We start from the raw sequence: 26,035 nt of genomic DNA, 5'->3' as shown, positions 1-26,035 counted from the left end.
CTATGGGCTGAAGCTATCAACACTGCAGCTTACCTGATCAACCGTGGGCCCTCTGTTCCTTTGGATGGCGGAATACCAGAGGAAGCTTGGAGCAAGAAAGAAATAAACCTTTCACACTTAAGAGTGTTTGGTTGTATTTCTTATGTACACATAGACTCTGCTGAAAGAAGTAAACTTGATGCTAAGTCCAACAAATGTGCCTTTGTTGGTTATGGCGGTGATGAGTTCGGTTACCGGTTTTGGGACTACGAAAATCGAAAGATCATCAGAAGCAGAGACATCATTTTCAATGAAAATGTGATGTACAAAGACAGGTCAACCGCAGAATCAAGTAATACCGAGGCTGAAACAAAGGAATTTGCTGAGTTCGAGGAGATTTCTGAAAATGATGTTCAGATCAGTCCTGAAGCAGTTCAAGAGGAAGAACCAGGCACACCAGAACTGAGACGCTCCTCCAGAATTCCTAAACCAACCCAACGGTATTCACCTTCTTTACACTACTTGTTGCTGACTGACAATGGTGAACCAGAGTGTTATGATGAAGCAATGCAAGTGGAGGATTCAGTCAAGTGGGAGTCTTCCATGAAAGATGAGATGGACTCGCTTATGTCAAATCAGACGTGGGAATTAGCTGAATTACCACCAGGCAAGAGAGCGCTCCATAACAAGTGGATTTACAGGATCAAAGAAGAGCACGATGGGAGCAAACGTTACAAAGCAAGATTGGTTGTCAAAGGCTTTCAGCAAAAAGAAGGTATTGATTACAATGAAATTTTCTCTCCAGTCGTGAAACTGTCTACAATCAGATTGGTGTTGAAAATTGTAGCTGCAGAAAATTTACATCTTGAGCAGTTAGATGTAAAGACAGCTTTCCTTCATGGTGATTTGGAGGAAGAAATCTATATGAGGCAGCCAGAAGGCTTCATAGAGGCAGGCAAGAAAAACCTGGTATGCAGGTTGAAGAAGAGCTTGTATGGTTTAAAACAAGCTCCTAGACAGTGGTACAAGAAGTTCGATAGTTTCATGGGTAGCAGTGGTTTTACCAGATGCCAAGCAGATCATTGTTGTTACATCAAGAGGTTCGACAACAACTTCATTATTTTATTATTGTACGTTGATGACATGCTCGTTGCAGGCTCAAACATGCAAGAGATTATACACTTAAAGCAAAAATTGTCGAAGCAGTTTGCTATGAAGGATCTGGGCGCTGCAAAGCAGATTCTTGGGATGAGGATCAAGAGAGACACAAAGTCGGGGACTTTGATGTTATCACAGGCTGAGTACATCAACAAAGTACTCTCCAGGTTCAACATGCAAGATGCTAAACCAGTAAATACACCTTTAGGTGTTCATTTCAGACTCTCCAAAGAACAGTCACCAAAGACGGAGGAAGAACGTGCACACATGGTGAAGGTGCCGTATGCCTCAGCAATTGGAAGTCTGATGTATGCCATGGTTTGTACCAGACCAGATATTGCTCAAGCAGTGGGAGCTGTTAGCAGGTACATGAATAATCCAGGCAAAATACACTGGGAAGCAGTCAAATGGATCCTCAGATATCTGCGAGGTACCACAAACAAAGCACTTTGTTTCAAAGGTGGAGATACGATACTGACAGGCTATGTAGATGCTGACTTAGCCGGAAATGTTGACATCAGAAGAAGCACTACAGGGTATGTCTATACTCTAGGAGGAACCGCAGTGAGTTGGGTTTCTCAACTACAGAAGATAGTTGCTCTCTCCACAACCGAAGCAGAATATGTCGCTGTTACGGAAGCCAGCAAAGAGATGGTCTGGCTCCAAAGTTTCTTGAATGAGTTAGGCAAGAAACAAGAAAACAATGTCTTGTATTGCGACAGTCAAAGTGCTATCCATCTAGCGAAGAATCCGTCTTTTCATTCCAGGACGAAGCACATACAATTGCGATATCATTTTATCCGGTCTCTTCTGGAAGATGGGATTTGAAACTTGAAAAGATCAGTGGAGCTCAAAATCCAGCAGACATGTTAACAAAGACGGTAACTACGGACAAACTGAAGTTGTGTTCAACTTCAGTTGGCATGCTAGAATAAAAGACCAGAAATACTGCTGCATCGATCGAGGTGTGAAGACAGATTGAAATCAGTCTTCAAGTGGGAGATTGTTGAAAATTAAAGAACAAGTTGGGCTGCTAAGTAGCAGCCGGCTGCTAAAACAAATTGGGGAGGGGGGCTGCCCAAAATATTTTTATTTTTAATTACAATATTAGTCCCTAAGTTTTAACTATAAATACCCTAGCTCATTTAGCTTCAAAATCATCCCAAAATCTTCTAGTTCTCTCTCAATTGTGTTGTGTAAACACCTGTAAATTTTCTCTTAGTAAAAGATCTGCAGCAGTCCGGAGACGTAAGCATAAATTGGCTGAACTCCGTTATCAAATTTCGGGTATTATTTTTCCGCTTTTATTTCGCATTCTCACTAATCTGGTTATAGGGAAATTACTTGTACTTGGTTTATTTCCTAACAGTAATGGCTAAAACAGTAGGAAAAGAAGGGAAAGCAAGCAACCATATGAACCCCTAGAAAGAAGCAGCAGCATAAGCTTTGGTCCTAGAAAGATAATGCCAACAATTTCCGCCCTCTTTCCACAACTCTTTATTTTATAAGTCAAAGATTCAACAGTGTAAAGCTTACAACAACGTGCCACCGACCAAAGTTAATTATCTTTGACGCAAAGCAGCGGACATCAAACACTAGGATCACAATTTTTCTTGATCTGGATGAGTCCTAATCTCATATTATATTTTTTAATTAATTTTTGGCTTAAGTTAAGATAAAATGGTTTAAAAAATTAAAATCATATTATATTTTTATTATGTTAGGTCGAAATTAAATTAAATGATATTAAATTTAAGTATAGATTTTTAAATTTCAAGTCGACATAGGGCGATAAAAAGCGCACCCGTTTGTAATCCCTAATTTTAACATAATATTTAATCGATTTTTGAAGGATTTTTAGATTAAAAAAATACATGTATTTTTTAGATATTAATTCCAGTAATCTCCATGGCTTTTGCATTCCCATTCAGGGATACCTTCTTTAGTAAACTGCAACACAACAAAGTCTCATAAGGCCCAAGAAGAGCCGAAATGTAATTGGTAAGCTACTAAGCTTTTATTTGTGTACATGACCATTTGCTGGAATATAAATTATGCTATTGTCTGGAAGTCGGAGCAACTTGGTAGGGTGGTCGTGGTGATGGGAAATCATAGTCTATTGCTTGTGGACCAAGCAACCGGGAGAAGCCGACACAATAAGGAAATTTGCGCAATCACCATCGGGTTCATGCCTAGATTCCATCATTTTTGCCCTGGAAAAACTCAGTTCCTAATTAATGCTTCAAAGTATAATATAAAAAATGGTGAATCTACCAGAATGCTAATAAATGGTAATGCCAGATTATACCTAATCTCAATTTTTTTTGAAATTTATATGTTTAACTAAGTGAAGCAAATGTGTCATCCGAATATATATCTCTTATATATAAGAATGATCAAAGGGATATAGAAATAATTACATCTCCTAAAAATTAAGCAAATGTGTCATTCAATTGTGCTGTTTAAGCAATATATTTCCTTCAAAATGCTAAAAAAAAGTAAATTGTAAATTTTGGGCCTTGGGTTGAGTATGGGTCCATCTCCTTATCTACATGTTTCGGCTTGATTCATGGCTTTTTTTTTGCTTTAAAAAAATACTAATAATTATGTAAATAAAGCGGTGTACCTTTTCATGACTAAAGATATTTTGGAAGATGCAGATAGATGGATCCAATGATTTCAATGAATAAGATATTTAACGAACACGTGTAACTGTCACATGAAAGTTTCCCTCGGGGCCTCGCGCTTCCGTTCACGTGGCAGACCAGAAACCGGACTTCCATATTCAGTAATCTCATCGGTATTCTCCAGTAAGCAGTAATCTCTCTTCCCTCTTCAATCCCGGTAGATATTAGTATTGCTATTGTTTAACAAAGAGGATTAAAGAAGTGTCACTCACTTAGAGTTTTTTCTTCTATGCGCAGGCTCTTTCTCTGTTTTTTGATCTTTTGAATATCCGAATCCTTTCTGGACTTGTTTTTTGGAGTTTGGATCCACTTTCCCGTCCATTCCCTGTTTGTTCTTTTCGTTACCGAAAACAAAACAAAAGAATAGAATAGAAATACGGTAAAGCAAAGATGCTACACTCATCTTTTATATCCAAATCAAATTGTACCAGGTTTCCTCCTGTCGATTCCCCAAATGCAACCCTTTCTTCCTTTGGAGCTTCTTATCTTCTTCAAATGGGGTATGCTCTTTACTTTGCTTTTTTTTAATATATATTTGTATTATTTATCGGATTTTGTGGGTAAACAGTAAAAACTTAAATCCACGTTTTCGAAAGGATGGGTTCAATTTGTATGTACTGCTAAGTGCTAAGGTTTTGTAAGATCAATAATATGAATTTACCAAAAAAAAAAGGATCAATGATATGAAAAAGTTGATCGATCAAGTCTGAATTGGGAGAAACTCATATTTTGTTTTCGTAACTTATTGAGTGTACCTGGTGAAAATGGTTTATATTGAAATAGGATGTTTTATTTATCCGCTATTTAGCTTTTAGTTTGGGTAATTTATTGACCTACGATAGTGATTCTTTAGATTGAAATGGAGTAGAATTGCATCGAGTGGGCGACGACTTTCAAGTAAGGCATGTCTATGCTCATAATGATGCCATAAACGTTCCAATTTTACTATTGCTTTACAAAGAAAAAGGGACAACATGACTGAGTTTTTGGGTATATTGCAAGGCAAGGAGCCGTGACAAGCATAGGACAGAAAACGTGTATGGGCGTCAGTCACGAGAGCGGGTACTTGAGGTATTTTAATATCCTGAACTTTTCAGTTTTTCATTATGTTTGTTCTGCAATATTGATTTGTGCGAGTTATCTGGGACGTTATATGTTGTTGGCCTTATTCTTCTGTTTCTCTTGCTCATGTATTAGAAGTAAACTTGTATTGACTGTGCATGTTTGTATCCAAATGACATCTTGATAGTAATTTGCAAAATCCCTTGCTCCATGCAACTGTTTTTATTTGCATTGTTTTTTTCTTTATTATGATCACTATTATGACTAAGATGAAGTATACAAATTTTAACAATATTTGCTTGATCCACACCATTGTATATTCATTCTTTGCAATTTCAGGAAGAAGACCCTGAAATGGCTAAAACCACCCCATCCTTCAAAATTTTCCCAGGTCAGGCATTTCCATTAGGTGTATCAGAGGTTGATAACGGGATCAATTTTGCCATATTTTCACAGCATGCAACTGCAGTTACACTTTGCTTATCACTTCCTCAGAGGTAAGAATACATTCTTTTTTGCTTTATAAGTTTTATTATTTGTGTTCTTGCTCTTTTTGGATAATTTAACCTGATTCATTGTTTCCATAATTTAAATTCATTATCCTCTAAAGTGGACCTCCTTATGTTTTTTTATATTCTTTATTATTCATGTACAATTCATTTCTGATGACTGGCTTTTCTTGTTTTTCCAACATATGAAAAAAATTATATGAAGAAAAGTGTTCAGATGTTTCTTTGTTCACTGAACTTTTCTGGCTTACTGCCAGGAAATGTGCATAAAAGTTATGCTTTTCCTTTATATTTGTAGTGTTTATCAGACTAGAGAAAGAAAGTTGAGCTGTTTGGAATATTATTAGTATTGTTGGCAATTAGTAATTCATTGTATCGATAATGTATCTCAGGGGAGAACTCAACAAGCTGGATGGTGGAATGATCGAATTTTCTTTGGACCCTCGTCTCAACAAAACTGGAGATATTTGGCACATATGCATTGAGGTGATATTTCTATCGAGATTCTTGAAACAATTTCTTTTTTTCTGAATTAGAATAAACTTATCTTATTTAATTGTCATCAATATGTATATGTTGAACAATGGAAGCAACTACTTATTTTTCTCGCCATGACGTAATATGATTTCTGGTTGCACCATTGAAATGGCTCTCCAAATGTAGGATTTTCCCCGGAGCAATGTTCTCTATGGTTATCGCATAGATGGTCCCAAAAACTGGGACCAAGGGCATCGATTTGACTACAACAATGTTCTTATAGATCCTTATGCAAAGCTAGTAGAAGGTCGTCGAACTTTTGGAGATCCAAAGCATAAATTATCAAAATTTCTTGGAACTTACGATTTTGATAGCTTGCCTTTTGACTGGGGAGACGACTACAAGCTCCCAAATATCCCTGAGGTATGGGCAAGATAGTTTGTTTTTGTGTTATGTAGCCAATTCTCCTATTGGGTTGATGACCAGTCACTCATTTGTTCTTTCTTTATCATTTTTTGAAACTTTTGTTGTTACTCATCTGAATTAAATTTCTCTCTTATATCTTGTACATGGATCCCATGCCACTTATGCCAGATATTAAGTTCTCCTGAAGTCCTTTGTCTTTGTTTAGAGTCAAAGTCATCGAGTTTGTGTTTCATCTCTTCAGTGAATGTTTCTGCTGCTCATGTTTTATGGCACTTGCCACTTGATTGCAGAAAGATCTTGTTATATACGAAATGAATGTTCGTGCATTTACTGCTGATGAATCTAGTTGCTTGGATCAAAATATATGTGGCACTTATGCCGGTCTGATTGAGAAGGTATTGATTTATTGCATTATGCTCAATCACATTCTAAGAAATTGCTCTGTGAATAATGTGTTAATTACTAGATGTATTAGTGCTTTCAGTTTGCATTTTATCATATTTAAGACATGCTTATGTATGTAATTGAATCTTAACTCAGTTATAACGGAGAGTTGAACAATATGACGTGGATACTTATCATTGACTCAAAGACAGGTTTTGGTTTAAGACATAGGTATTAGGGTTGGGGCATCCTAGAAGGATGGATTTGCAACACTTGTAACATCTGATGTTTTCTTCCCCAAACGAAGATCAACTTTTTTGTGCAAACAAACTGTCCCCAGCAATCTTAGTAAAGATAATGTATGCAGTACGAGGCATGGGAATGGTTGTGGAGAGTGAAGCCAAAGTTTTATGTCATTATCTTTGGAGAACTGCCATGTGGGAATGGTTGTGGAGAGTGAATTCATAATTTTATGTCATTATCTTTGGAGAACTGTCATGTAATACACTTATCTACATGATAATTGACATGCTAAAGATAATGTATGCACTACGAGGCATGAGAATGGTTGTGGAGAGTGAAGTCGTAGTTTTACGTCGTTACCTTTGGAGAACTGCCATGTAATACACTTATCTACATGATAATCAACATGCTAAAGGAAGTGTTGTTAAACTACTTTTGTTCTGTTTGAAAGTCTTATTCCAGAGCATTGATTATGTATTTGTGTCTTTCGGGAAACTATTGGACTCCTTTTCGCATTCTACATTTATCTGACAGTTTCTTTGTTGAATTTTTCTTAAAGATCCCACACCTTCTAGAACTTGGAATCAATGCAGTGGAGCTGCTTCCGGTCTTTGAGTTTGACGAGTTTGAGTTTCAAAGGCGCCCCAATCCCAGAGATCACATGGTAACTAGAATATTCAATAAGCAAACACTTTTTCTCTTTTAGAGACAAAATGTCTCTTTTCTATTTGGTCTCAAAATGCATTTAATGTTACATTGTTACCATCTTCACTGCACTTTTCATTGTTGATTATCTTTAACTTTAGTTGCCTAAACCCTTGAAGTATGCCCACTTTTAACTTTAGTTACCTACACAATTTTTTTGCATATTCCAGGTATCTAATGTTTTCAACCGTTACCACTCCCACCCCACTGGTTTTTTTCATCCATCAAGATGGTGTGGCAACATTAGAAACTGCCACATGGCACAACAAGAAAGTGCCACGTGGCAAAAAATCAAAGAAATTTTAAAAAATCTATAAAAATATCAATTTTTTAAATAATGTGATTTGAAAAACATATATTTGCTTCTTTTTTAAATGGATTCTTTTTTACATTTTTTACAACTTTTCGTACTTTTTGGAATTTTTATTCCTTTTCCAGGTGACACTTTCTGATTGTGCCACATGGAAGTTTCTGATGTTGCCATGTCATCTTGATGGATAGAAAAACGGGTGGGATGCAAAAAATAGTTTAGGTACCTAAAGTTGGAAAAAGGTCATACTTCAGGTTTTTTTTAATGGCATAGCCTTTTGTTAATCATTTATTAATGTGTATACATTTAGCGCTGAACTCAGAAAGTTCAGATACTATTCATGGTTCGAAGTAAGTGTCATCACTTTTTGGATAGTGTTCATAGGTTCCAACTACTCAATTAAGTGCGAAGCTCTTTAATAACATATTATAACAGTTTGTTCATAGGACATCCTGAAGAACAATACCACTTGTATTTTGCAAGAAATAAAATTATTGAGAAGTACTTGGTTTGCAATTATTAATTTTTTTGGACCACAGTCTTAATAGGGCGCTCTTTTGTCACGCCTGCTCTGTTAAGTAGTGATTTAAAAATAAATTAAATATTTTTTATATGTCGGTTGAATGATGGATGATTGTGTTGTTTGGTTATAGTTCTTTGTGCTTCAATTGTTGTGAAAATATAAGAACACTAAAAATCCTCTATTTTTTTTTAATTTAAGATCAATACGTGGGGTTACTCGACAATAAATTTCTTTGCTCCTATGAGTCGTTATGCTTCTGGTGGCGGAGGAGCTGTTGGTGCTTCTTGGGAGTTCAAAGAAATGGTTAAAGCCTTGCATGGGGCAGGAATTGAGGTAAATGTTTTTTGTTGCTATGGTTGGTTATAATCTCCTCGTTTCAAATTGAAGTATGAAATATGCATATTATTGTGTTTGGCGACTATTCATTTTTTGCACAGGTGATATTGGATGTTGTCTATAATCACACTAATGAAGCTGATGATAAGCATCCTTATACCACTTCTTTTCGTGGCATAGATAACAAGGTGGGTTTTCTTTTTTCTATTTTTTATCCAACAATGACAGTAAGGCATTTTGGCATTTGCAGGTTTATTACATGGTGGACTTAAACAACAAAGGTCAACTGCTAAACTTCTCTGGCTGCGGTAATTCGAGTTTTCTACTTGACTTTTTTGCGGTCTTTCTTAGGAATCTATTCCATTATTCTTTTTTTCCAGATGTTCAACGGTTAACTCTCTCAAATTTCTTCCCTAAAAAACTTATCCCCTTTCATATTCATAGAAGTAACTCATTGCTGGACTCTTGTTAGAAATTGGGATTGCTTTTGAGATTGTTTTGTTTGATAACTCGCTTCTCAGAATCTTATATCTTCTCTTTTCAGGTCTGGCATAGCTATTGATAATTTGATATGATCTCTTTCTGTTTTGATAATTATAAAGATATTTCCCATTTTTCATCACTGGAATTTAGAAATAAAGTACTATTGTCTTATTGATAATTTAGCACCTTTCTTTCAACTCTCAACATCATATGCTGTTTCTGATCTATTATCGTAATGCTGCCGAGGTTAGGAGCTTGCTTCTTGCATTAAGTTTAGTGCAGAATATGACTGGGGTTGTCTTTTGAATTTGTCTTCTCTGTGATAAAGATAAAAGAGTATTTTAACATCTGGCGGGTCACTTGAGTTGATGCCTGTGAAGTTTGGAAATTCATCTTGCATAAGTATTGTGGTTTAACTCTGGCTTGAGTTTTACATCTTGCTTCTCTTTCTGCGGTTTATACTTTTGAACCAATTGCTGGGAAGTTATGGATTCATCTAAAATAAGTACTTTTGAGAGTTCGAAACAGGCTGAATTTGGGAACTACCTTATTTTTTTTAATAAAGATAAAGATTTATAAGTTTAGCTATCAAATATAAAGTTCTTTGAGATGCAAGTTTTTTGTTCTTCAGGGAATACATTAAATTGCAATCATCCTGTTGTCATGGAGCTCATACTTGACAGCTTAAGACACTGGTATGGATACAAATCCTATAGGAAACCATGGCATATTTTTTCTAATAATATAAAATTGTCTTCTTTCTGAAGGTTATTTTAATCATTTTTTGTTTTAACCTGAATTGTTTTCTTTTTTTGTGTCCTGAATTGTTTGTTAAATCACAAATCCTGTTTAATTATTATTTCATGTACAATTAGGAGGAGGTATAGGTGTGGGTGTGCTTTTTCTTTTGATGGGGGGTTAAACAGGCTTAGCATACAAATTTAGTTCTACTGTTGGATAAAGTTAAACTCGGAGAAAAACAGAATTGGATTAGCTGAATTGTGAAACACTTTTGAGCTGTTGGATGGTCTGTGTTTAAGTCGCTCAATATACTTAATTATTCCTGGAGAGTAATCAATAATGTTCGACACTTGATTTCTGTTACTTTTTATGTGTGTATTATCTTTGAACAATAAGATTATGTTTTTCAAGAGCTCACTGGCAACAAAATATGTGGTGAAACCAACAAATTTTTGTTGGCTGACATGTTTCCTGTTCTTTTCTATTATCAAATATAGGGCTGTTGAATATCACGTAGATGGATTTCGATTTGACCTTGCTAGTGTACTTTGTCGAGGCTCAGATGGTTCTCCACTTGATGCACCTCCACTTATCAGGGTAGGTGGTTTAAATGTTTTCCCACTATAAATTACTACATGCAGCATATCCTACTTATTGAAAGTAGGACAATTTAAAGTCCATTTTGACCTAACATGATGTAATAAGTGGACAACTAACTATTATGGTGTAACAGCCAGCTCTATTGAGGATGTTTTTTTGTTAGGTTTTTTCTCCTATTGTAAAAGATTATCACGAAAGCATAGCTAAGTATATGTACTAATGTGCTGAAAGTTCTTTCAGGAAAAGGAAAAAGTGTTCAATTTTTGTGTTCCAGTGCCATGCTTAACTTGATTTCTTTTGAGATGTTAATTTGAATTATTTTGTAAATTTATATTCCCAAATAAATGTATTGTTGGTTTTATGGTTGGAATACATTCAAAAGCAACGTTGCCTCATTATGCTCTCGAGTTTTTGGTTCTCGAGAATTTTGCTCCACCTTTTTTTTGTGGGGGGTGCTTCAAAATTTCTGAAGGTGCAGTTTTTTTTTTTGTCATGAGTTGTCAGCTCATTCTTTATTGAACCAGGCTATTGCCAAAGATGCTACCTTATCAAGGTGCAAAATTATTGCTGAACCTTGGGATTGTGGGGGGCTTTATCTTGTTGGCAGTTTTCCTAATTGGGACAGGTATTTTGCTTTTAAAAGATCTTACTTCATTCTGTTTGTTTAAGGAACTAGAGCATTTAGAGCACGTAAAGACCATCTGCTATCTGAGAATACTTCTTCACAAATTCATTTTCAAATAATGCATATAATTTGCTGTTGCAGTTACTGTTACCTGAAAACATGTAACACTGACATCCCTAGTTGGCAATAAATCTAGTTATAAAAATCTCAACTGAGGAGTGGTGTCTGTAAATATTTTGACCTTAAGAAGATATATGCATTTTTGGCATTTCCCTACTTCTTGTGCCTATGTAAGATATCTTAATTTTTTGCCATTATAGATGTCTGATAAAATAGCATCAGTTATTTTCTTTTCTACTTTATAACTTAATTTCCTTGAGTACAATACATATGTTTTCAAAAGATTATTATAATTCGGTCACATTTCTTGGTTTTACATGTCTCAAACCTACTCTGATTATCATCTAGTTGCATGGCTGTGTGATTAATCAGATATTTTCACCTGTGGATTTCTACTTTAAACATTTGTTTTTCCCTATGGAAACTATCTTTCTGAGAACACAGGGAACCTTTCCTCTATCACTTTCAGATTTTCTGTTCTGCAGGTGGGCTGAGTGGAATGGGAGGTACCGTGATGATCTAAGAAGATTTATAAAGGTAGCACCAAATGGAACAAATATTTTCTTTGATGCACGCTAAAGGTGCAGGATGAACTGGTGGTTGGCTATATTTTACCAATATTAAGTTTTCTTTTATGCACACTAAAGGTGCAGGATGAACCTAATTGAGGTGCAAGGTGCAAATGAAGGACTTGTTTATGAACGGAAAAGCAAAGCACCAAATAACTAGACCACTCTAACAAACTTTGTACATTAACCCTGCTCAATTGCCTAGTCTTCAACTAATACCTGATACCATTAAATGCCACTGTAGGTTCCCTCCAGGCTGTTACCAATATAAATTAATATATAGACCATTTAATCTGTTAGTCTTAAAAATACACATCTTCTGTCCTTTTAGTCGGTTGAAACATAACAATAGAAATAAAAAAAATTAAGAAAAGAAAAGCAAACTTAACCACGTAATTTTTGCTCCATTTGCCTTTCAGTAAAGGTACCTCACCTGAGAGATTTTTTTTTTTTGGGGGGGGGGGGTCAGTAGTGAGGCTACACTGCACAAGATGTTGCTTTGCATGTCAGAATCCATGACATCATAAAAAAATTTAAAATAAGCATCTATAAGAATTTATGTAGTATTTAATTTTTATATGATGCTGAAATTATCTTGTCATGCCTTTTTGGGTCCGAATTGTCCTTTTTTTCTTTGGGATGTAATGATCTCTCTTTGTATCTAATTATGAACTTTCCTTAATATAGGGTGAAACCGGTATGAAAGGAGCATTTGCGACTCGTGTTTCTGGATCTGCCGACCTCTACTGTGTAAGTGTCATTCATGTGGTGATTGAAAACTAGCAGTCTGAATATTAAATATTCAATGAAAATCATGGGTCTAATTGGCATCTATGTTTCTGATACCCCCAATTCTCTTGTTTAAATATTATTAATTACAAAGCTGGATTTTGTAGATGAAGATTTAGAAATGCTAAGCGTTATCCTACCCACATTTTTAGTCTAACTTTTCAATCTTTAAAGCTGTTGTTGCAAATGTTGGTATTGGTCTGAGTATCTTAACTTTCCGAGACATTGATGTGGAGCAAAAAGAAGGCTCTAGTGATTTCATGATCATATTTGGTATTTGTATTGATCATTTGGTATTTTGAATACGTATATTGATTTTAGAAGGTATTTTTTATAGCTGATACAGACGCCCTTAATTTCATTGGTTCGCTTTTCAATTTTTTCCACTTTTAATGGTTGTAAATCATACTTTTGGCTCATTCTACAGAAAAATAAACGCAAGCCAAACCATAGCGTTAATTTTGTCATTGCACACGATGGCTTCACCCTCCGTGATCTTGTTTCATACAATTTTAAGGTATATAATATTCACCACATCAATTTAAGTTTAAGTGCTTCCTTGGGGCTCATGCAGTATTTCCACTTGATGTTTGTTTTTACAGCACAATGAAGCCAATGGAGAAGGTGGAAATGATGGAAGCAATGACAACTTTAGCTGGAATTGTGGGTTTGAAGGTATGCAAAAAGGTTCCTTTTTTTATTGTTGAAATTTGTTTTCTATTCTTTGACTATGCATGTATAAATTCTAATTTTGTATTATCTTAGACGCTTCAAGATTATATCTTTTCATTTAAATTTTTTTCATGGTTTGAGTCTCCAATAAACAGAACATGTTCAATGGTGTATCATTTTACTAAAATTTGTTTCACCTGAACTCCCTTTGTTTTTCTGTTTTTATTGGATAGGTGAAACTGACAATGCTGGTATTGTAGCCCTGCGCTTCCAGCAAATGAAAAACTTTCATTTGGCATTGATGATATCACAGGTAAAGATATTACCGTTATTTTGTGCATCATATGATTCGTGGAGGGGGGATTGTTAAGAACACAATGGGGTTCAACAGTTTTTCATTTTCCTGTGAAGGGGATTTAACCTTTTCTTTGAACTAATGTTATTATGGATTTCCTTTAGTCTCAGTTATCTTTCTCTTGTTCTTTTTGTTTGTTCTTGTTAACTGTGGCATGTGTTTTTCTCAAAGCTAATAATCAGTACGAAGAAGTCTGGAGAGGTCCCAGACTGCCCCCTTTGTTATGCACACACTGTTCAATCAATGTCTATTTTGTTTAGGGCTATAAGCTCTGTTGATTTTTTCTTTGCTTTACACTGCAATTGGACTTGTAAAAAGTGTTGTGATCTTCTATGGAATCATAATCAGGGAATTCCAATGATGCTAATGGGAGATGAATACGGGCATACACGATATGGGAATAACAACAGTTACGGGCATGATACGGCTCTTAATAATTTCCAGTGGCAGCAGGTGAATTTTTATCAGCTTTTCATTTTATACAACTTTGATCCATACAGTACTTGCTTTATGGTATTCTCTATGTTGAAACAGTTGACTGCAAGGAAGAGTGACCACTTTAGGTTTTTCTCGGAGATGATACACTATCGGCGAAAGCATCAAGTATTTTGTCATGAAAATTTTCTCACCAAAGTACATATCTTTATACCTTTCTTAGTGAATCTACATTGTGCTTTTACATTCTCTGAAGCTCAATATGTGCTTTATCTGTGCAGAGAGATGTGACGTGGCATGAGGATAACTGGGACAACCCTGAGAGCAAATTCCTCGCATTTACGTAAGAAATTTTCATACCTCTCAATAGGTTGTTATTTCCTTAAATCATTTGTGCTTTGAGTAATGTGTTTGCATTATATTCCTTGTATATTCACGTGTGTGCACGATCTATTTCTTTCTTAAACATCAGAACAATGTATCTGCGATTCAGTTCTGCTGTAAATTAATTTATTTTGCAGGCTTCATGAAAACAATGGTGGAGATATCTATCTAGCATTCAATGCTCATGACTTCTTCGTTAAAGTTTCTATACCTCCAGCACCAACGGCAAGGCGTTGGTTCCGTGTGGTTAGTCTTATGTTTTTCTTTTGCTTCTTCTTCTTCAACCTCATACAAACTGATATATCCATGATTTATCAATGCACTTTCATTGGAATTGAAGATTTCGCAAGCTTTATTATTCCAACGAGGGGTTGATTTCTACTAGCTGCAATTTCAATGCTACAAAGCTATAGCCTGCTTGGTTTGATTGGTGGTATTGTTGATTTTGAATCATGCTGGTGTTTATTCATGGGTGATAACTTGAATCTGCAGGTAGACACCAATCTTGGGTCGCCGGATGATTTTGTGGGCGAAGGAGTCCCTGGAATTGGCAGCACCTACAATGTGGCTCCGTACTCTTCCATTCTTCTTGAAGCTAAATAATTACGAGCTGACCCCACTCCAGATGGATGGATCAGAAAAAGAATTTAGGACGCCATGTGTAGGATCAGATTTGGTATAGTATTTGCATGATTGTATGCAAACTTCTTTAAGTTTTAACATTTGAAAAATTAAAATAATTTAGCAATAATCGATTTAATATCTAAACCTTGCGACTTAATGTGATTATGAGATAAAATAACGCAGAGACAAATTCACGATCTCTCTGACACAATTTTTAAAGCGTTTTTTAGAAAATTATTTTGAATTAAATTTAGGTTAAAGAAATTGAAAATTAAATGCACGTCATACTTATAAACGGACCAAATTATTTTCCGAACCTTTAAAACAAAATAATCGAAAGGTAAAATAAATAATTAAAATCTTTTAAAGCTAAAATATTACTCTTTGGTACTGTTGTTTATGCATTTCAACGATTCAACTAGTGGTAACTAGAAGAAACACTGGTAATAGAAAAAAAAAACACACACACACACACAGTTGTGACAACAGCCATAAATGGGGAGAGATTCCATGATGAAGAATCCGGGGCTTTAGTTGTTGTTGTGTTGGTGGTTGATGGTTTGTCGCTGGAAGCTGGCGAATTGGACGATCCCGACTCCACTTTAACTGCAAGCTTCATGCCATTCGCGCAGTGACCCACTACACCACAGATGTAGTGTGTTCCGGCCTTCTTGAGGGCAACGGTGGTGGCTCCACTGTCATCTTTTGTGATGGCATCGCCTACAGTGCCCGTACTGTAATCACTTGAACTCACTTCATCCACTGTATGACTAGTTGGGTACTTGAAAACTAGGGTTGACCAAACAAATCCAACCATGTGAATTAATGATGGATCAGTCTAAATATGCTGATCAAATGTGAGATTCGGATTTAGATTTTATACTCGCCAATGCTATCACCAACTTCGAAGGTCTTACCACCAGTCCATGTACTATAATCTACCCCGGTTGTCCAGCCAGAGGCGTCACCAACGGTGTAAACTTTGACCAAGCTTGGCATCACCATACACGAGACTAGCAAAAGACAGGCCATTGCCAGTCCCACACTTGAGCTCCCCATTTTTTACCAGAGTAATTGTCTAATTGACGAAGTAAAACAGTGTTGTCAAAGAACAATGAGGAGTTTTCTGTGATGGAAACTTTCTGAAATGGGATTCCTTATATAATGGTGAAACGGGGCGGCAGGTCCTATGCCTAATGCAAAAGGCGTCCAATCACCGGCAAATAAGAGAAAGGAAACATGCATTTCCCCCATAAAATGCATCATTATATGTATGCTATATGTAGAAATGGGGTAATGACTTGTTTACATGTTTCTGATAAACGAATTTAATATAATGAAGAGTGGATGACTTAATTGTCAAATAAACTCTTTTTAGATCTAAACCTATTAAAATGTCTAAAAAGGTCTACAAGTCAGATTTTTCTGGTTGGGTAACTGTCCATTCAGTAATAAAAATATTGATTAATTTGACTTAGATTCTGCATGTTCTACTTAATCATTTGGTGTACTTTCAAAATCAGTTGGAATTCCTTTGGGTTCACTGTTTTGAGATCTTAGCAGACAGGAGTCTTTCATTATCAACTGATGTGATAAAGCTAATCTACTTCATTCTAAGCAATATGTGTAAAGTTACGAGTCATAAAGAAATCCAACAGTTAGATACCTCATCTCCTACCCAAATGATCACTAAAATAATCTTTCATTATTGGAAAATATCTTTATGGATATGTAATTTAAAAGGAATTATTCTCATTGTGAAATTAGGTTATGTATCTTTTATTTTTATTTTGTGTAGGCCAGTCAAAGGAAAGTGTGTAAATATAAACAAATGACGTGTCGAATTTAGTCGATGATTCTTAATATACAAGCTTTGTATTTGGTTGCTTTGATTTTCATGCTCATTTTCTTTCATAATTGAACCTTGGATATAATACGATTGGTTTGTTATGTGTGTGTTTAAGGTTTTGCGTTTACTTCTGAATAATGGGATTGGGGAGGTAGGGTCTTTTGTGGTTTCACGGATTAAATTATAAAATGGTCTACAAAGGTATGCCTATACGCCCAACGGAGGGCGTTTTCCCTGTTTGTTTTTATCCTTTGGAATCAACTGGATGTGATGACTGCCGTAAAATCATTTAACTACGGCAGTTTGCTGAAGGAGTTCTAGCGGTAGTAAAAGTGATATAGGTTGATCCAATTGCACTTTTGGATGACTTACGTCTTCCCTTTAAAACAGATTTTATTTATTTTCATTTGTTCCTATATGCTGCATGCATGTAAATAGGTTGCAAGAGTTAACACAATCTTTGTTAATACACAAATATTCCCTAGTTTATATCAAAATAATCTTTTTAGTTACTGAAGTTTTAAAATAACGAAATTATCATTCAATTTTCAAACGACTATAATTCTATAAGCTAGTCATTAAGAGGGGAAAAAAGAAAGAACAGAACGAGGTCGTTTAAGGATGTAATAGGAAATACCTAACATTAACATATCTGACTATTTTAATATACAACCGAAATAAATGATCAAAATTCTAATTACTTCAGCAACTACCTTACTCTATTACATCAGATCAGTCGGGAAATGCTAAAGAAAAACAGAAATTAACATTACTTATAAAAACAACAGTACTTCCATTCCGGTGCTTGAAACTATATTGCTCACCAACTACAGCCAGCCTGTTGCTTCAAAAAAGCTATCTGTAAATCTACTTAAAAAGCCATCATTGATACAAAGAATAATCAATGGACAAGAATTTAGGCTCCGTCTTGCAATGGTGACGGAGGCTTTCTTGCTGAATCTGGATCAGTAAAGTTCATCTTCTTCTCAATCAGGCTGTATATCCTGGGACTCAATTTTCTTTTCTTTGTTTGTGAGAAAAGTAAATTATACAATCAAATCAATGAACTTGTTTTTACATGTGAAAGCAAGCACCCATGTGTGCAGACCAACAAATACAGAGAACCCAACATTCTTTTCTCACCTTTGCAGATGCACTGTCAGTATGCTTCCCACCAGAATCATAGAGATTCTTTCCTTCACGTGATTGCCTCAATAATCTTTGGTTCGCCTCTTCCAATATGCTATTTTCTTCAAACAGAACTTTCACCTATATATATACAATACCATATTAACTTCAGATAAGGGGAATAGAAATTTAAAGTTTAAACAAGCATCAAGTGTTCAAATTCCTTGGTTCTCACCTCTTCTTCAGCTTTACTAAGGTTTAGCCTGAGATGGTCCTTGTCTTTCTCAAGGGTCATTACTTCAGCAGCTAGTGACAAAATTTTTTGAGTTGAAGGCATCAACCTGCAAAGCACCGCATAGGCCATTAGAATTAGTTCAGAAATATGGGAGTAGCCCTTAGCAGTGAAGAAATGATAATGCCCGTTAAATTCCATGCACCAAAAACCACCATTAACCAACAAAGACGCAGAAAATAAGAGAACAAAACCATCACCTATTCCACATTTTAAGCAACCTTTGACATGATTCAAGGGAGGTATTTGTCTCCAAGTATGCATGTCCGGATGTAACTTCATCTTTCAAATCAATGTTGCTAGAACCGAATCAAGTAAATTCTCTTCCACTGTCGTGCCTTCAGAAGATGAATCAATCTTCAAGTAGGATATATGATTGTCAGTTTGGATACATAATAGTTCTTGACAAAACTATACACGGTGACGGGTTTTCTAATCAATCATAGTCAATGAAAAACTGAAGCTAATCTCCTAAAACCAGATTTACGCTGTTCAACTTACTATGAGTCTATCAGCAGCAAAGAACAATAGTTTCATGATGCATGCTCAACTAAATTCACATGGTTATAAGCTACAAATAAAAAATTTAGCCATTAAATCTAACAAGATCTCATTATTTTCCACAAGAAAAGAAAACTAACCAAAGTTGTCCCCAAAAAATCAACAATTCAGAACTTAGCAACACAGCATTAAAGAGATTTTTTCAAATTACCATTTGGCTCTGATAACGGTGTCTGTAGAACCTTAATTCTTGATTTAACTTCCCTATGTCCTTTTCCAATGCATGAACCCTAATCTCAGCTTTCTTTGCCCTCTCATCAGCCTCGTTTCGAAAATCCATCAACGCCTACCTATCATGGTCATAAAGCAAACACTCTCTTTCCCATTTGTTACACTGGGTAAACAAATTCGTACACTCTGCCGCTAGCTTCTGATTCGCTTGCCCAAATCTCTTCAACGCCACTGCATTCATATTCGGTTCCGCCTTAAAAATAAAAAAAAATCATTTAAAATGTCAACATTTCATATTTTTGAAGATAAATATATTAATATTTTTGGTTATTTATTTTGTTTCGTTTTAAAGTTGACCGACCTTTGATCGCTCGATGATTTGATCTTTCTCTTTCAGTTTTGAGAGAATGAACAGATACTGCTGACGGTGGCGGATCTGGGTTTCTTCGGAGGTTCGGAGTTTCAATTGCAAAGATTCTCTGGAGACTTGAACACCTAAGGAATCATCGATTTTTTTAGGAATGTTAAATCACATTTTTCCCTCTCATAATCTCAGATTTCTTTGCCCTCTCATAATTCAAAATTTTGATTGACGAAGAACCCTAGATCTTGCAATAACTGAGTAATAATAACTCACAAAGAGTTGTCCTAGCATCGGTAGTAAAGAATGTTTTGTAGTAATTATCTTCGAATTTCAAAGATGAAGAATTTTTGTAAACTTTATCTCATAGCGTACGATGAATTTATATATTATTAAAAGAGTTCTGTTTTTTTTTAACAAATAATGACATCAACTTTTCGGTTAGTTTCCAAAAATAATTTTTATTTAACTGAGTTTGATTGTAAATCGTTTGAAACATCGGAAATAAATGTACAAATTCAATGCAAGAATAGGCCGGAAACTTATTAGTTGAAAACAATATTTATATAGATTTCAATCATGATGAATTTCGAAAAGCATTGCACACGACCTCTTTGTTTTGGATCCACCTTCAATCCTCCTTCGCGTCGTCTTCTTCCACGGATTCCATAAACGACTCCAGCTTGTCTTCCATTTCTTGGACCTGCATTTTATGTTTATTTCCTTTTTATAAATTATCGCAAGATATGCATATAATTACCTAAGACATTTGGATTTTTTTTTTCTATAATGATGATAGATTAATATTTTAGATTGAGATGTACTCTTTTAAAAATAGAGACTAAAATAATTCTTTAAATATTAAAGTGATTAAAAGAAATTTAAATAAACTTTTAGTAGGTTTTAACCAATTATCAAAAATCATATATCAATAATTGTACGTATAAAACTTTATTTTTTAAAATCTTCTAAGAAAGGAATCATTTTTTAATTCACAAACTGCTTTTTTTTAATTAATCACGGGTATCTGATCTATTGACCGACTAATGTGGATCGGATATTGCATAGCGAGGGCGACCCTCCCAACCCGGTAGTTTGCTCCATTTACAAACGTCGAAATTCGAACGCCTGACTTTGTTTAAAAGACCTAGTGTCTCATCCCAGTAGATCAACTGATTGTTGGTAATTCGGACCCTGCTTATAAATATACTAAATAATCGTTTTTTAATAGTACTAAGTAATTGTTAAATTAACTCACGGTGTAATTATGAAATTGTGCACATAAAATCAATGAAGTGAGATTGACAGAAAAACAAATTAAAAAGCGAAGCACGTGATGTGTTTATTTTAGATGCTAAAATAAATCAGGTGAAAAGCTAACCTTGTCAATGAGATCTCCGGCAAGATGAGCGTTCTTAGCTGTCTCTTCGGCTAAATCTTCAACCAGTTCAAGAGTTGCCCGCAGTTTTCCGCCGTCCGGAAGCTGATCGCCCACCTCATCTGCTATCTTCTCCACTTTCTCCGCCACTTCTTCCACCACATCCGATATATGTTCAGCCGTCTCTAGGACCTTTTCAGCATCATCTACATATATGAACCCAACAAACATACGTTAATGAAATGCCTGATTACTTGAAGAAGCAGAAGAAGACTCTCACTCATCAGTTTTAGAAAAGGCCCCCATTTACTCGTGGTGAAGGACAGGATAAGTGGGATTGCCGTTCCCAGAGCCCAGAGATGCCTGCAGATTATATGATTGTCAACTTCTTCAATGCTAACAGAAGAACAGAAATTGTTACTTCCATGTTTAATTAAAAGATTACCAGTCGGAACCAGAGTGAAGAAGATTAAAAGGAAACGGTGGAAGCCCCGACCCTGATTCCAAACTGCAGCACACGATCTGCATATTTTTCCTGCAACTTTCAAATATTAAGGGAAGCAATCAAAATAGATATCATAGTAAAGCTGGAAAAGGAGGGGTAAAAAATAAAGTTAGATTACAGTTTTCTGTTTCTATAACTTCCATTGTCGAGTGATGGGAAGGTTTGATTTCTCTGAAAAGGCTGCCTATTGTTTTGCTTTGAATTTGAGATATCGGCCAAACAAAGTCTAGTTTTGAGTTGAAATCTGCATAAAGACTCTTGATGAAGGCACTTAGCTTTGCCGGGAAGGAGAAGAACAGCTGATCCGGTGGTGGCCAACATATTTTGCTATAAAAATTAATCTTTATTCAACAGGCAATTCAAATGGACGGTACAATTCAAATATACACAGCGGTGTTTGTTATACTACTAATACTATTAAATTGCGAAATCTTTAGGAAGTCAATCCTTTACCCTTCTCAAAAAAAAAAAAATACAAGTCGTAGACAACTAATTTGAATAATTCAGATATATTTTTTTCATTTAAAAAAATTTCTACTTTTAACTCCTCTGTAAATATGATTAAAGAACTACATCATCCCACGACGCGAGATTTTTTTTAGATAAATATTGTGAAAATAAAAAGTTCAAAAATTATTTAAATAAATAGATTAAATTTTATATTATTTAGTAAAATTATCTATAGATTGATATAATTTTATTAAAATCATTATATACAATTTTGAAAAAAAAAATTATATCATCGATAATTATGTATACTTTTACTATAGATGTAGTAAAAAGCAGGCTTTTTTGTTTTTTTTTTCAATAAAAAAAAAACTCAATTATTGTCATTCATTGTGTCCGCCCACTAAAGAAAGGGGGTTAAATTAATTAAACTGAATGAAAAAAACGTGTTACTAACACATAATTGTAAAACAACTTTTAAGGTTCGTCTTTTAGAAAATCATAATTGACTCTGTTAGAAATAAAGGCAATCAGCAAAGTTTGATTTCATATCAGATAAAAAATATAGAGCGATGGTTTATATATTGTTTCCTTCTACTTATTTTCTTGATTATTGATTGATATATCTTGTGTACGCGTTTGTTTATTGTCGTCGTCGTTAGTTAATTGATTCGTGCTTTATGATTAATTATTATGATTAGTTTGATCATTAATTATTATAAATTTTAAATGTTATATTATTAATTATTATAATTGATTTTATCGTTAATTAGATGATTGAAAACTGATTAGAGACAGTTTATTAATTGAATTTTATAAAATATTTTCTGGTTCTTTTAGTCTTCTCTCGTATCCTATAAACAAAAAGTATTTATGCTTATTTTCTATCACCTAACAAAATTTCTCTATCGATTATATTATTTTTCAATCAATGCTAACATTTTATGTTGCAATAGTATTGAAACATTTCCGACAGACTTTTAAATTCATATATATTTTTGTAGGTCATATCTTTTATACATACTATAACAACAATAGTATTAATTAAATTACTGTGAAACTGATATTGGATATATGAACTGCAAAACTACACCGTTAGCAGTGACTGGAAATATAAACAGTAATTAAGAAGAACAAATTCGTAAATCGTGTCGTAGTAAGAACCACTGCCTTAGAAACGAATTCGCCCCGATGTGTGTAATCGCTGCAGTAGGCGGACCATCCCCCGAGGTTAACACGGTCGCTCCGAATTCCGTACACCCGAAACCGGAGTGGACTGCTGGTGGTATTGTACTTCTGATCGGAAAGCACTCAGAGAGAACTTTAGAAAACACTTTGTAAGTGAATTGTGAATGTTTTTGAATGAGTTGAGAAGCTGAATATAGCTCTCTATTTATAGGCTAGAAATAGAGTTAAAAATAGTCTATAAAATTTCAGGATTAAATCTCTTATTTGTAACAGCTGAAACGTCTAGATGAACCTGACTCAGAAATAGTCCAGGTTCATTGTATCATTATTCAGCTGTTATAACTCCCGAAATTATATCATGTAACCCCTGGAATTAAATCAAATAACTCTTGTAACTCCTGATATTAACAGATTGTCTCCTCTGTACAAAGCTGTAAATCAGTCCAGGTACATCTTAACGTTTCTGATTTAATTTAGAAATAAACTGTTTAATTTCTGATAACAAATAATTCAGCTGTTATTATTTGAAATTCAAACAGTCCTCAGCAGCCTATAAATATCAGTTGATATCTTTCACATTTTCCATTTGTTTCTTTCAAAGAGAAATTCCTCGAGAATTTTCTCTAAAAAGATAGTATCCGCGCGGACGTGTCGAAGACACGTATTACCACGACCACGACCACGACCACGACCACGAGCCGAGCCGTGCCGTGCCGAGCCGAGACGAGACGAGACGGACGGACGGACGGCGGCGATGCGCGAGAGCCCCCCCTTGTTCTCTATCACTCAACAAGGAAGTGGAATGTCAAGCCTTAAATACCATTCCCAATAGTGTTTCCAACACTATGTGGAATTGAGCATTACCAACATTCCCCTACTAATGCGAAAGAAATCTTCTGAAACTCGAAAACAAGCTTTCCAGAAGAGCAATAGCGAGATTAGTTGCTTAAGCACCAGTGAACATATCTGGAACTAGTACATAGTGATGATGAGCAATCCTTCTCTTAGATAAGTGAAACTAGTCTGGAACTTTCTAAGATCAGGGTAAACTCATAACACACAGCTAACCCCTTCATCCACCTGAGTCCTCGATGTGTAAGATATATATATATACAAAAGTATATATTTGGCCATCTTACCTCAGGATTCTAGTAAGTGTGCTAGAAAAATGGCCCAACATTTTTCATAGAAGGCGGCTAACCCTTCTCACTTACATAGGTTATTTCATCAAGTTTATCTCCACATAAACCACCCTTTAAAAAGGGATATGAAATAATTAAGAGCTTTTATAATAGCTCAACCTCACAAAGGGTTCATTATAAATGAACCACCCAAACTCTGGGCTAAGAAGTCATTAAGAATAAATATTCAACCTCATTTATCGGTAAATTCAATAAGTCCTTCTCACTAGAACCATCCAAATACTTGGATTTGAATTTATTAAGAGTTTAACAAACTCAACCTTTCTGTCGGTAAGTTCATCATTTCCTACCCACTCACTCTGGGTTATGAACTTATTAAGAATAGATATTCAGCCAAAATCGGTAAATTCATCAAGTCTTTCTCACTAAGACCACCCAAAGACTGGGCTATGAATTTATTAAGAGCAATTAAGCTCATCCTGGGCATGCACATTATTCATCATAGGGATAGGCAGTAGGAATGTGCAATATGAGTCTTTCCATGGTTTCGTTTGACCACATGGAACTTAGATAACTAAGTTGGGTATCCACCATGAATTCCTCAACCAATGGGCTTTAGACCCATCCCTCTCGACGAATATAGGACCAGCTTCCGACTTAACCCTTTGGTAAGTGGATCTGCTAGGTTCCTTTCCGACTTCACATACTCTAAAGAGAGCACTCCATTCTTTATCAAGTGTCTAACTGATTCATGTCTTATGCGAATATGTCTTTTCTTACCATTGTAAGCTTGGTTCTTAGCCACACATATCGCAGCTTGTGAATCACACAACAATAAAACTGGAGGAGTCGGTCTTCCCCACAACGGAATATCTGCTAACAAGTTTCTGAGCCACTTGGCTTCTTGCCCAGCTAGGTCAAGAGCTATAAACTCTGACTCCATGGTAGAACGAGCAATACAAGTCTACTTTGATGATTTCTACGAGATTGCTGCTCCACCCAAAGTAAAAACATACCCGCTCGTAGAGCTTACCTCATCATTATCAGAAACCCAGTTGGCATCACAATATCCTTCCAGTACCGCAGGAAAGCCAACAAATTCAAGTTTTCAATCCACAGTACCCTTAAGATACTTCAGTAAGCGTTTAAGTGCAATCCAGTGCTCACCACTTGGATTATGAGTATATCTACTTAGTCTACTCACAGCATAAGCAATATCAGGCCGAGTATAGTTCATTAAGAACATTAAGCTTCCGATTAATTTAGCATATTCAGTTTGGGAAACACTACTTCCTTTATTCTTAACTAGATGTATGCTAGGGTCATAAGGAGTTCGAACAGGGACGACATCAAAACTGTCAAATTTCTTTAGCACTTTCTCTATATAATGTGCTTGACATAAAGAAAATCCCTTCTCAGTTTTGGTAACTTTGACTCCTAAGATTACATATACTTCTCCCAAATCTGTCATCTCAAACTTAGTAGACAAGAAATTTTTAACTTTGTTAATGGACTCAATGTTAGAACTGAAAATCAACATGTCATCAACATAAAGGCTTATGATAACACATTCAGTTTCAAACATCTTCGAATACACACAAGCATCCGAACCATTCACAACAAAACCAAAACTAAGAATAGTTTTATGAAATTTCTCATACCACTGTTTAGGAGCCTACTTACGTCCATAGAGTGACTTTTTGAGTCTACAGACTTTGCCTTCCATACCAGGTGCCTCAAAATCTAGTGGCTGCTCCATGTAAATCTCCTCATCTAGATCCCCATTCAAGAAAGCAGTCTTAACATCCATTTGATGT

The 26,035-nt window shown here is 35.3% G+C and overlaps 4 protein-coding genes across 9 annotated transcripts; 1 reads left to right on the top strand and 3 right to left on the bottom strand.

Moving 5' to 3' along the window:
- Window positions 1-4,095: 4,095 nt before the first annotated feature.
- LOC120180307 (isoamylase 3, chloroplastic-like) lies at window positions 4,096-15,340 on the top strand. 5 transcript variants are annotated; one of them, XM_039185658.1, is made up of 24 exons: window positions 4,097-4,324; window positions 4,678-4,725; window positions 4,814-4,895; window positions 5,226-5,383; window positions 5,788-5,881; window positions 6,059-6,295; window positions 6,589-6,693; window positions 7,485-7,589; window positions 8,662-8,796; window positions 8,901-8,987; window positions 9,050-9,107; window positions 9,914-9,977; window positions 10,521-10,620; window positions 11,148-11,248; window positions 11,854-11,905; window positions 12,625-12,687; window positions 13,154-13,243; window positions 13,329-13,401; window positions 13,632-13,711; window positions 14,102-14,206; window positions 14,288-14,386; window positions 14,470-14,531; window positions 14,710-14,818; window positions 15,065-15,340. In XM_039185658.1, exons 1-24 carry the CDS (start codon window positions 4,215-4,217, stop codon window positions 15,173-15,175), a joined length of 2,328 nt encoding a protein of 775 aa, XP_039041589.1. In that variant the 5' UTR covers window positions 4,097-4,214; the 3' UTR covers window positions 15,176-15,340. The 5 variants fall into 5 exon arrangements, with proteins under 5 accessions (XP_039041587.1, XP_039041589.1, XP_039041590.1 ...); XM_039185659.1 differs by having other exon boundaries at window positions 4,678-4,726; window positions 4,827-4,895; XM_039185656.1 differs by having other exon boundaries at window positions 4,096-4,324; window positions 14,102-14,386.
- A 274-nt stretch (window positions 15,341-15,614) lies between these two features.
- On the bottom strand, window positions 15,615-16,255 carry LOC120180293 (blue copper protein-like). The gene is made up of 2 exons (XM_039185644.1): window positions 16,084-16,255; window positions 15,615-15,985 (listed from the first exon to the last, which is right to left on the bottom strand). The coding sequence occupies exons 1-2, from the start codon at window positions 16,253-16,255 to the stop codon at window positions 15,615-15,617; spliced, it is 543 nt and encodes a 180-aa protein (XP_039041575.1).
- A 1,483-nt stretch (window positions 16,256-17,738) lies between these two features.
- On the bottom strand, window positions 17,739-19,750 carry LOC120180162. The gene is made up of 5 exons (XM_039185546.1): window positions 19,559-19,750; window positions 19,178-19,450; window positions 18,666-18,822; window positions 18,409-18,514; window positions 17,739-18,314 (listed from the first exon to the last, which is right to left on the bottom strand). Exons 3-5 carry the CDS (start codon window positions 18,674-18,676, stop codon window positions 18,120-18,122), a joined length of 312 nt encoding a protein of 103 aa, XP_039041477.1. The 5' UTR covers window positions 18,677-18,822; window positions 19,178-19,450; window positions 19,559-19,750; the 3' UTR covers window positions 17,739-18,119.
- Window positions 19,751-20,075: 325 nt separating this feature from the next.
- Window positions 20,076-21,822, bottom strand: LOC120180201. 2 transcript variants are annotated; one of them, XM_039185579.1, is made up of 5 exons: window positions 21,560-21,822; window positions 21,382-21,477; window positions 21,217-21,299; window positions 20,940-21,142; window positions 20,076-20,261 (listed from the first exon to the last, which is right to left on the bottom strand). In XM_039185579.1, exons 1-5 carry the CDS (start codon window positions 21,760-21,762, stop codon window positions 20,190-20,192), a joined length of 657 nt encoding a protein of 218 aa, XP_039041510.1. In that variant the 5' UTR covers window positions 21,763-21,822; the 3' UTR covers window positions 20,076-20,189. The 2 variants fall into 2 exon arrangements, with proteins under 2 accessions (XP_039041510.1, XP_039041511.1); XM_039185580.1 differs by having other exon boundaries at window positions 20,077-20,261; window positions 21,382-21,471; window positions 21,560-21,820.
- Window positions 21,823-26,035: the final 4,213 nt, after the last annotated feature.

The sequence above is a fragment of the Hibiscus syriacus genome, unplaced genomic scaffold (genome assembly GCF_006381635.1).
Source record: "Hibiscus syriacus cultivar Baekdansim isolate YM2019G1 unplaced genomic scaffold, ASM638163v2 tig00112491_pilon, whole genome shotgun sequence".
NCBI lineage: Eukaryota > Viridiplantae > Streptophyta > Magnoliopsida > Malvales > Malvaceae > Hibiscus > Hibiscus syriacus.
The sequence above is the reverse complement of the archived record's forward strand: the minus strand, read 5'-3'. Positions and strand labels throughout refer to the sequence as shown.